The 12,255-nt window shown below is 42.1% G+C and overlaps 1 protein-coding gene across 4 annotated transcripts in view; it reads right to left on the bottom strand.

Annotated features, from left to right (window-relative positions):
- Positions 1 to 746: 746 nt before the first annotated feature.
- The window catches only part of ARHGEF10 (Rho guanine nucleotide exchange factor 10), a 108,349-nt gene continuing 96,840 nt past the window's right edge, over positions 747 to 12,255 (bottom strand). For all 4 annotated transcript variants that reach the window (XM_009558891.2, XM_054062426.1, XM_054062428.1 and 1 more), the window contains 2 exons: positions 7,557 to 7,679; positions 747 to 4,614 (listed from right to left, as the gene is read on the bottom strand). In XM_009558891.2, coding sequence (XP_009557186.2) covers positions 4,100 to 4,614; positions 7,557 to 7,679 — 638 coding nt within the window. In that variant the 3' untranslated portion in view covers positions 747 to 4,099. The remainder of the gene's footprint in view (positions 4,615 to 7,556; positions 7,680 to 12,255) is intronic.

Here is a 12,255-nt window from a genome sequence, read left to right as displayed (position 1 = left end):
TAAATTCCCACGGGGACACAATCTGCTCTCAGGTGTGTGAATGCACAGTACCCTGCCCTCATGCATTTTGGTTTAGAAGTTTTTCAGAACCATGTAAAAATATGTGGTATAAAACCAGGAGCAAAAGGCCAGGCTTTATCAGCAACCAAACACTTCTCAGTAACTCTTCTCGTTTATTTATAATAATACAGGTACACACAGAAAGGCTGTTGCCCAGTCTGATGAATACAAGTCTCAGCATTTAAACACAATCACGGGATTCTCTGTATCTCCTCTCTGTATGTTCCAACAGTTCCATATCCTTCTTATGGTGGAACTGGACGCAGGACTCCATGTGGGGTCTCACGAGAGTGAAGAAAAGGGGCAGAATCCCCTCCCTCGCCCTGCTGGCCACACTGCTTTTGATGCAGCCCAGGACACGGTTGGCCTTCTGGGTTGTGAGTACACATTGCCAACTCGTATAGAGATTCTCATCAACCAGCATCCCAAGTCCTTCTCCGCAGGACTGCTCTCAATCACATCATTCTTTATTGAAACCACGGATTTCCCTGGCCCAGGTATAGGACCTGGCACTTGGCCTTGTTGAACCTCCTGAGGTTCCAGAAAAATATACATCTTTTTTGTCCTAGTCACGTATCCTATTTTCCCTTTAATAAGTCTATTAATATTTATATTACTCATTAATGCCAACCACAAATTCAAGCCTTTTATATCAAAAGTCGTCCCAAAAAACCATACTTCTGAAGTTAATTTTTATCACATTTTTTATTTAACATTTTTCTCAGTTTATACTTTGAACATAAATACACCAGTTGTATGGCTCATGTTATAGAAGACTACTATGTGTTAGAAAACATATATAGAATATATCATAGTGGTTACAGTTGCTCCCTTCTTCTCCTAATATTTTACATAACTCCTATTAATCTAGAAAAACAGTGTGAGAAAGCAAAATCCAACCTACCCCGGAGCACAGTCTGCAATAGCTACAAAGACTATTTGCCAGCTGTCAGAGAAACTTTGGTTCCTGCCTGCTTTCAGAGGAAGGCAGATAATACCAGTGAGCTGCATTTCAGAAAACAAACCTTGCACCTTGTGCTCAGTTATGTAGTTCCTGACAATGAGCATTTTTAAAGACAGTCGTACAGCTTCTCTTCTTCTTTACAGCTCAGTAAGATAAATAGATGCGTATTTTCAAAAGTAGAATGTAAACGAGAGACTAACTCTGTTCTTACTGAAGTCACTGGCGAAACTCCGATGTAGTTTCAAAAGAGCAGTTTTGTATTTTGTTTCTACAGTTTTATTGATAACGCTAAATAGATTACATTTCAGCTGGAAGACAGGATGAATCTCACTTTAAAATTCCCATGCATTAATGCTAGCAGATCCGATAATAACACCATGCGTGGATTTCCAGTTGAACGTGTGGTGCACTCTGCTCCTAAGAAAGATCCATGAACGAGTGGACATGATCCTCCAGACCCAAAGGCACAGCCGGGGAATCCCACACCCAGGGAGCATGCAGAAGACCTGTGGTCTTTTTACTACAGTGTAGCAAAGGGATATGAGATTATATAGGCTTTATACACAGAAGAATCTTTTAACATGGTTTTCAATATGCATACATTAAACTGTACGACGTAGTGCTTCCACACAGTGGGCAAAGAGCAGCTCTCAGGGCCAGAGCTATGGAGAAATGTAGAAAATGCAACTGGCCTTGATCCCTCAGACCAGGCAAGCCTAGAGAGAAGAGGAAAAGATTGGGGAAATGTTGCCAGCTGCCTGGCTTAGAGGCACTCTTTATTTGTTGCACCAGGACTCATGCCAACATTAAGGCCATGCCAATGCTGACAACACCCAACTAAAGTCTTGAGATACACAGCAAAAGACACAGAATCAAAGCACAAGACAGTAATGAAGATCTTAAGCCTACAATCCAATCTGTGAGTGACCTCGTGACTCACTAAGGTCCGTGCTGTTGCGGCTGAAGAATCCTGATCAGGAGGTAGGATGTGCACAAAAGCTCTGAAAAGAAAGTGGGGTGCATATCTGATTTTTGAAATGCCTATTTTGGTGCCAACCAACAAGGCACAGACTGACTGCAATGGCCTTCCCTCTGTCCACGTACTTGGGGGCAGGGACTGTTACGCCGGTGCTCTGTCAGACTTGGCAAGTCCCCCACTCACTGATTTGAGGGTTACTTTGATAGAGGTTTACTTTTTGGAGCACACAGGCTAAAATTGTAAGAGATAGACAAATCTGCTAAAAAAAACCCCAAAGAATATAAATTTCATCAATATTTAAAACCCTCCTGGAGCTACTGCTATTTTGGAAAAAACAAAACAAACCTAAACCTTCATATGGAAGAAAAACGTTCAGTCTCTAGTACTGTTTACCTTAAAGCATCACGTGCTGGGAAACACTGCAATTCTGGTTCGTATTTATTTAAACTAGGGAGACTGAAATAAAACCTGGTAGAATCAAGGAGCTGGTAGTAGAAGCAGCAGAAATATCAGGGCAAATCATCCCCTTACTGGGATAATACTGGCACCAACGTAGCAAAAAGTTTTACTTGATTCTAGTCAATGCGTACATCTGAGAAACGTGTTGCTTTGGATATATTTAATTTGCATTTTAATGACCTGTTGGACAGTACTAGTATTAACATATTCAAATGAAACTTTAATTAAAAGTCCTAATTTCTCTCTATCTTTCCCTCTATTCATGAGGCTAAAGGATATTCCCAGTGACTCCATTAACTATATTTTGACTGATGGATGTGTCTCATCACCAGTTTTGGCCATTTGTTTCTGAGCTGAAGGCTTTGTCTTGTATTTCACGTGTGCAGAGACCAGCACAGAAACAGCTTCAGTAGGAATCTCAAATGGACATACATTGATTCACTAAGCAATGACGATTAGGGCTCTTATTTCGAATCCAGCTCTCTACCGCTACCAAAGCAAACTCTTGTCCGACTCACTGAATGAAGCTTTTCACGATGTTTTCACACTCCTCAATTACAAGATCACTGAAACTCTGGGTGAAGAGAGCTGACCGTCTCTCAGATATGACCATCTCTCTGCCGTGGCATTTGTTTGAGAGGTGTTTGCCTGAGGACACAGCACAAATCAATTGATGTGGGACCAATCCCCATAGTAATTACCTGTACTACCTATAGCTATTCCAGTATTAATGTATTTCTCCCCAGTTAATGAGTTCATAAATAATTGCATTAGCAATCTACTGGATGTGCATGTCTCCTTCAAAAGGGCACGGCCCATGTCTAGCTGTGACGCTGAGCTGCCAGGGGCGGATGCGTTATCAGCACTGCGAGGCACAGCTGTCCTGGATCTGGGTTTTCTATTTGCCTTAAGCCACAGCACTCTTCAAACTTCCATTGTAGAACCAAGGGGAGTCACGGACACATCTACAAGGAAATTAATGTGCTTTTTGTACTGCAACATTTTGAGTAACATTGAGCAGAAGAAATAAAAAGAATCTATTTTCTATGTTGAAACAAACAATTAATATAACTGCTTTTTTTTTTTTTCCAGACTAAATTCTGGCTTCTGGAATGATGTTATAAGCTATTATAGTAATTACAAAAGTAATATTAGCTTGCATTAGATTATTTATTGTTAAAAATATTTGCTAATTTGTTAAAATCTACAGCCCATGAGATGTTTTCACTTTGGAAAAAGAAACAACAGCTGATTTACATAAGCAAAAACCAGCACAACACATGGCATGTGTTCCTTGCCCTCACTAAGTGCTACAGAACATAATTATGATACTTATAAATGTGCATATAAATAAGGTAGAGGTTCTAAAACCATTTAAAAGTGTCTAACAGATGTTCTTTGTTCTAAGTTTGAAGGACAGCTTCAACAGCTAAATGTTTTCCAATACCCTAATGTGGCAGAAGGTTCTCAGTATGGGAAGACTCAGTCTTGCAACCCTTAACTCTGTGATCAAAGCCAACTGAAATTGTTCCCAGGTGTATGAAGTGTACTCATTTGGGTTCTAAGCTAGTATTTCTTGCAAAAAGGATATCAGACTTTTTTGTTTTATAGCAGAAAGTATCTTGGATTTAGTTCACTCAGATATTTACTAGTGGGATTTGCCAGACCATCACTGAAGACACTAGTTCATCTTGTCGCTGCTGCTTGCTCTTCTTGTTCACTCTTCTGTGTCCTTGGCCACCAGAAATTACTAATACTGAGCTCGCTTTCATTTTCCTGGATCGCTGTTTTTTACTTTTAAGTGAGATATTTTGATCCTTCAAAAGCTCATAGATGTTACTGTCCTCTGGCCTGTTTTCTAGGGAACTTGATCTGTGAGACAAAGTAAGGGATCCGGAAGATGATGACAAGTCACTTTTTTGTGCAATGGATCCTACTGAACCCCCCAACCATATTGCAGTGTCATGGTTGTTACTAAGGGAAGAGCCTGGTCTTTCATTGTGCAGAACATTCTTTTGGTCATCATCTTTAGGTTCCGAGCCAGGAAGCAGTGTGTTCCTCAGTTTGTTTCTGTTCTTCTTGTTTATAGATGTAGCCATTATAAGAAACTTGACTGGGCCATTGTGTGCATGATAAGACACCATTCCTCTTCCTGGAGCAAAAAGAAAAAGAAAGTTAAAGAACGTTATTTATTTTACCACAGTTGTCCACTCTAATTAGTACATTAAATTTGCTCAGAAAAGTGTAACTCTTAAAACTCTATTACATACATCAAATCTGGCTTTTGCTTTGTGTATACAATTTACAGAACAAATATAAAAAAAAAAAAATTCTGTTGTGCCGTAAAGGGGTTTTAGGACTGTAGAGTCATACAATGAGAGAAAAGTTTGAATTGGAAGGGACCTTAAAGATCATCCAATTCCAACCTCCCTGCCATGGGCAGGGACACCTCCCACTGGCTCAGGCTGCCCAAGGCCCATCCAACCTGGCCTGGAACACCTCCAGGGATGGGGCAGCCACAGCTTCCCTGGGCAACCTGGGCCAGGGCCTCACCACCCTCATAGTGAAGAAATTCTTCCTTATGTCCAGTCTAAATCTGCCCCTCTCCAGTTTATAACCATTATGCCTAGTCCTATCACTCCATGCCTTTGTAAAAAGTCCCTCCTCAGCTTTCCTGGAGCCCCTTCAGGTACTGGAAGGTCGCTATAAGGTCTTGTTAGAGCCTTCTCTTCTCCAGGCTGAACAACCCCAACTCTCTCAGACTGTCATATCAGAGGTTCTCCAGCCCTCTGATCATCTTTGTAGCCTCCTCTGGACCTGTTCCAACAGTTCCATCTCCTTCTTACATTGAGGATTCCAGAACTGGACGCAATTCCAGAACTGATCCAGTGGGAGGTGTCCCTGCCCATGGCAGGAGGGTTGGAACTAGATGATCTTTAAAGTCCCTTCCAACCCAAACCATTCCATGGTTCTATGATTCCATGATTCTATATCAGTATCAGTAGTTTTTACAGCCAAAAAAACCAATGTAGCATTCTAAAAAATCATCTGTGCTATGGAAAAGAGTCAATTTGCAGGAAAATCTCACAACCCTACAAATCAATCAATCCATCCCCAACTCTTAATGCATTCCAGGTTATGACAAAACATAGTCTGTTTTACAGCAAGAGCAATGATATCAAGATGAATTATCACTATTGGAAGCCCAACTGGCAAATGTCCCAATTGTTCAGTTCAAATTCCAACTCTGGTATCAGACTACAAAAATAGATCGCTAAGTGAAATGTTGCTAGATCTGTGAAACCTGACAACTCTTGACCCCCCAAAAATGCAAGACTATACAGATGACACAAAAAACCACAATAACCAAACCAGAAAATAGAAGAATAAAACGAGATTTTTTGATTCTGTAGCTATGCCATTTCTTGTACTACATTTATTTTCACCTAGAATAGGGTCTGTATTTTTTAAGATGCATTTATCCTGTGTCATACTGGATTATTGCTGCGTATTTTGCTGAACACAGAGGATTTCATTTTCACTTTGCAAAGTTACATAAGCCTTTCCCCCGCTCCCCTCCCCCGAGGGAAGCTGCAAACAGCTTGTCTCATAAAACCTGCCAGCTTTTCTCCACAGCGCAGAAGCTCAAGAAGAATTCTGAACCCAAAACGTAGCATGGCAAAGCCCCTCTTAAGCACTCTTTGAAAATCTTGCTTCTGCTAATAGCTTAAACATTTGTAAAGTCATACAGCAGCATTCACACACTTGTATTTCAAATGCGGTAATATTAAAGTAACTCAATAAATCCATCTCTCCAAACTGCAAAAATCTTGATAGTTGTCAAAAAAATTAAATATATGCTCCTGTGTTCCAAGTCTCCTCTCTGGGGAGAAACGGTATAAAACCAATTTACTGAATAACCAGTCAGAGATACTAAATTTTCAGTACCTTTGTCTCTAAACCTAATGCATCATAATTGGAGAGCTGGGCAATCACAACAACATGCAGTTTAACAAGGGCAAGCGTCAGGTTTTGCACCTCGGACACAGCAACCCTGGGTGTCCGTGCAGCCTGGGGAGCGAGAGGCTGGAGAGCAGCCCTGCGCAAAGGGATCTGGGAGTCTGGTTGATGGCAACATGAGCCAACAGTGAGCCCTGGCAGCCAAGGGGGCGACCGTGTCCTGGGGTGCATCAGGCACGGCATTGCCAGACGGGCGAGGGAGGGGATTGTCCTGCTCTGCTCCACACTGGCACGGCCTCACCTCAAGTGCCGCGTGCAGTGTTGGGCGCTGCAGTATAAAAAGGATCTACAACTACTGGAGAGTGTCCAGAGGAGGCCACAAAGTCGATGAAGGGTCTAGAGGGGAAGTTGCATGAAGCCACTTGGTCTGTTCAGTCTGGAGAAGAGGAGACTGAGGGGGAACCTCATAGCAGTTCATTGCTTCCTCACAAGGGGAGGAGGAGGAGAAGGCACTGAGCTCTTCTCTCTGGTGACCAATGACAAGACCTGAGGGAATGGCAGGAAGATGTGCCAGGAGAGGGTTAGTTTGGATATTAGGAAAAAGCTCTTTCCCCCAGAGGGTGGTGGAGCACTGGAACAAGGAAGCTTCCCAAGGAAGCAGTCACAGCACCAAGCCTGGCAATATTCAAGGAGCATTTGGACAATGCCCTCAGACACATGGTGTGAATGTTGGGGGTTGTCCTGTGCAGGGACGGGAGATGGACTCAGTGATTCTTGTGCGTCCATTCCAACTCGGGTCATTCTCTGATTCTATTTTCCACAAATCTGGAAGAAAGATTGTTTGCATTCTTTTCTCATCCCCATATATTTGACTGTTCTCTGACAGGATTAATGTCTATCCTGTTCTTACGTCCCAAAGGAAACCATTTGTCCCATCTCAAACAACTAAGACAAACCTAGACAATGACCTGGATATACTTTAAAACTCAGGAAGAAGCAGAAATATAATTTCATCACAAAGCTTTGATATATATCTAAAAAATACATATAATTTGGCAGGTTCTTTGAAGCTACTGACAGAAGAGAAATGAAGTCTTCATTTCATAAAACCATTGTACTCAAAATTTCACTCACCAGTTACTTTGGGAATCCCCTGCAGGCGTGGCACTGGTAATGCTACAATTATCCCCAGGTTTGTTCCAACCAGCAATAAGCCATGGCACACCAGGAGGCTCGTCACAGAAACACGCTGCTGCCCTGCAAAGTTTAGGAAGTGCTCCATTACTTCAGAGCGATGAGCTTTGCCTCAAAGATCAAAGTAACTTCAGGCAAACACAATCAGCTGTACTGTCTCACTCAGCAAAGCACTCATCACAAAGCAAATATTTTGGATTGTGGTATTAAATTTTACACACATGACAATTTCAATGCTATTAAACTTTGGATATATTCTGCCCTAAAGCTCTAAACCACAGTATCTAAAAGTAGTCAGAGATTGTCTTTAAAAACCTGATTTTACAAATAGACTAGGTTTGTATATTCTCAATAATAAAACTGAAAAGCATTTCACTTCACAATACTCAATATATTTTCATAACACGCTATACTCGACACTTAAACCTGTTCATGGTTACTTTTTTCTCCTAGTTTTTACTCTGTGAAACTGTAGCAGAAGTGTTGTGCCCCCGTGTTTGAGTCCTCCTGCACAAGAATGGCATTGGCATATTGGAACGACTCCCATGGAAGGTGGCCAAGACAATCAGGAGACTGGAGCACACGGGGTACAAACAGAGGATAAAAGAAGTGCTGTCTGCACCCGTCTGATAGGACGGTGCACAGAAGACAAAGTCAGACTCTACTCAGATGTGCAGAGTGATAGGATAAGAAACAGTGGATCAAATTTGGAACATGGGTAATATGGATTTTAAGTACAGAAAAGCTTCTTCATCATAAGAGTGGTCAAACACTGCAATGGGTTGCTCAGAAAGGTTCTGGAATCTCCATCCTATCCAAAGATATTAATAATTTGGCTGGAAAAATCCTTGATCAACCAGATCTAAACAGGCCTACTTCAAGAAGAATAGACAAGATGACCTCCTAAGCAATTTCCAATCAAAATTATTGTATGATTTTCTATAACATATCCTTTATGGGATTGTTATTTTTCTAATAAAAACAAGCTCATTTTTGCTTGCAATGCTTCCTAAATATGTTTGATTCAGTTGAGATGAATTTTCAAAATGGCCTTGACACATTTAAGAAATGGAAACTACTGCCTGCCCAACTGTCTAAGTTTATGCGGAGGAACATTCAAACTGCTGGAATCCTCCACGTTCAACACCTACAGGCTCTTAGATTTATGATTAACTTTACATACAAGAAGGCAGTCATTCCCATCTTCATCATAGTCCTCAAGCTGTTAATCATTTCATCAGTAAGTAGGGAATTTGGATTCCGTGTCTCATACAACTTGGATGAACCCTCATGTTCCACACAATGGAAAAGAATCTTAATTATATTGTATCACAAATGAATGCATTTTCCATCACGTCCCTTGAAGCTCAGCCAATTCACATCCAAGAATATATGAATTATGGACCCAGTGGGAAAGCAGTGAAGGATCAGCTTAACTGTAGCCCAAAGCATTCAACTGGGAAGCAGCTCCAAGTCTTTCCTCACATAACTTTACAAACCCGAAGTATTAACCCAGCAGTGGTGTGTTGTCAAAGGTACGCATATGGTCAGATCTGGAACCTCATCTCTGTCTACCCCAACTCACATTCTAAAATCATAGAATAGTTTGGGTTGGAAGTGACCTTAAAGATCATTCAGTTCCAACCCCCCTGCCATGGGCAGGGACACCTCCCACTGGCTCAGGCTGCCCAAGGCCCCATCCAACCTGGCCTGGAACACCTCCAGGGATGGGGCAGCCACAGCTTCCCTGAGCAACCTGGGCCAGGGCCTCACCACTCTCATTTTGAAGAAATTCCTCCATATGTCCAGTCTAAATCTGCCCCTCTCCAGTTTATACCCATCCCCCTCGTCCTATCCCCACAAGCCTTTGTAAACAGCCCCTGTCCAGCTTTCTTGTAGCCCCTTCAGGTAATGGGAGGTCACTATAAGGTCTTGTCGGAGCCTTCTCTTCTCCAGGCTGAACAACTCCAACTCTCTCAGCCTAAAGATACAATGATTAGGTCACCCATAACAGGTATAACAAGTGCAAGTAAGTTGAAGAGGCTCCATCTACTCATGCATACCTTCAGAGACACCTGTAATTTCCAGCTGGGCCATGAAGATGCTCACAGGGCTGGAGCACCTCTGCTACGAGGACAGGCTGAGACAGGTGAGTTGTTCAGCCTGGAGAAGAGAAGGCTCCAGGGAGATCTTATGACAGTCTTCCAGTACCTGAAGGGGCTACAGGAAAGCTGGGAAGGACTTTTTTACAAGGGCGTGTAGTGATAGGATGAGGGGGAATGCCATTATATCAGAGGGGAGAAGACTTAGGCTAGACATTAGGAAGAACTTCACTATGAGGGCGGTGAGGCACTGGCCCAGGTTGTCCAGGGAAGCTGTGGATGCTCCCTCACTGGAAGCATTCAAGGCCAGGTTGGATGGGCCTTGGGCAGCCTGAGCCAGTGGGAGGTGTCCCTGCCCATGGCAGGGGGGGTGGAACTGGATGATCTTTAAGGTCCCTTCCAACTCAAACCATTCTATGATTCTACGACTCCATAAACTCTAGGTGTTTATGCTGGTAGGACTGCATCGTCCCTTGCCAGCCAAGACAAGCATTGATAGCCCATGCCTATGGATAAATACAAGCCTTTTGAAGGTTTCGAGTTTGCTTTTTTGATGTATTTTTGTTGTTGTTTGGCTTGTTTGGTTTTGGTGCTGTTTTTGTTGTGGGTGTTTGGGTTTTTTTTTTGTTTTTCAGATATCATTGGGATTAATTTAGTTTCCAAAACAAAGCACAGAAAGGCGCTCCTTCAGCACAAAAGAAGTTCAAATGGTGATGCCCAAACACCTCTGCATATTGGGAGTTTTCAAAACGCAGTATGTGAATTCTGTGATTTGGGGCTCAGGGTTGCTCAAGCTCTGTAGAACATCTGAGTCCTCTCTCACAACCGGTGCCACATCAAGGGCAAGGCAGCTGCAGGTTAGGCTAACCTCACTCCATTTAACTTACAGATCATTTTATAAAGTAAAAACATAAATACTTAAGTACAGTGTTCAGAATTAAAATTATCACAACCTTCATTTGTACTTCTGCCTCTTAAAACAGCCCGACCTAGTGGGAAGTGTCCCTGCCCATGGCAGAGGAGGTGGTATTAGATGATCCTTTAAGGTCCTTTCCAACTCAAACCGTTTTATGATTCTAAGGCCCTAAGTAACTTACAACCTTAAACTTACAGCCTTAAATGTGAACCACCTCTGGTGAGATCAAAAGGAAAACTGTTTGCTTTGAAATCTTGGAAAAGCAGGAAACATCTGCATCTGAAGATATACTTTGAAATAGCACACAACTCAACACGATATACAGATTAAAAAATAATTAAAATGTTAACATGTTATCTGCTAGCCAAGGTTTGAAATCATGCTCTTGTTAGTTTGGGGTTTTTTTTTTTAATATATATTTCAAATTCAGAGGCAGGAAATGTAAACCCAATTCTCCAGAATGAGTTATGTATGGAAATGAACAAGTTAAGAAGGGAAAACTATAAACAAAATGACAAAATCAATCAAATACTCTTATCTTTAACAGACAACTTTTAGATCACACTGTCCCTGCAATGACAGAACTGTTAAAACCTGTCAATTAATCTGCCTGAGCTGTTGACTTTACCAAGAACTGAAGCCAACAATTAAGCTTATACATGGATAAGCTGTTTTCTTGCCTATGTTCTGCTCTATGTTCACCTTTCTCAAGTCTCAATTCCCACATCAATGAGACCTGGGTAAATCCTCATGGGTTCCCACATACAGTGTCTGAAGTCAACCCTAGGTAGGTGCCAGCTCATACTGCTGCGTATTCTCTTACCTGACCATGCTGCTCTTACTATGCAAAAAACAACCCAACTGTACGGATCTATTGGGCTGACCTAAAATTTTGCCCAATCTTTTTATCATTTCCCAGCAGCAGAACCATAAACAAATTGCATTTTATAGTCTGGAACCTGGTGGGGTGGTGACAAAAGACAGCTGTAAGCCTCAGAGTGTAGTTTGTCTTCTACAGAGAGGAAATGACGAATTATTCCTTGCTTTTCTCATCTATTTCCAGGAAACAGACATGCCACTAGAGGATATATGGATATAAACAGAATACGGCAATTTAAGTAGAAATTAGCTCTTTGTAAAACAGCTAATCTGTTGTCATCCATATGAGCAATTAAATGACACGTATCAGGGTCACAATAATCTCTTTAGAAGGAGAAACACTCTTAGACCTGAAAGGAAAAACTTGTTTAAGTTTTGGTTAACATTTGTTCTTAAATAATGAAATATTGAATGCGACTATGTTGTTGGGACACAACAACCCCACGCAGCACTACAGGCTTGGGGAAGAGCGCCTGGCAGAGAAGGACCTCAGGGTGTTGGTTGGCTGTGGCTGAATATGAGCCAGCAGTGGCCCAGGTGGTCAAGAAGGCCAATGGCATCTTGGCTTGGATCAGAAACGGTGTGATCAGCAGGAGCAGAGAAGTGTTTGTGCTCCTGCACTCGTCATTGGTGAGGCTGCACCTCAAATCCTGTGCTTACTTTTGGGCCTCTCGCTACAAGAAAGACATTGAGGTGCGGGAGTGTGTCCAGAGAAGGGCAACAAAGCTGGTGAAGGGGCTGG

Source organism: Cuculus canorus, chromosome 3 (assembly GCF_017976375.1).
Source record: "Cuculus canorus isolate bCucCan1 chromosome 3, bCucCan1.pri, whole genome shotgun sequence".
Classification (NCBI taxonomy): Eukaryota; Metazoa; Chordata; class Aves; order Cuculiformes; family Cuculidae; genus Cuculus; species Cuculus canorus.
This window is presented reverse-complemented; position numbering and strand designations above follow the sequence as displayed.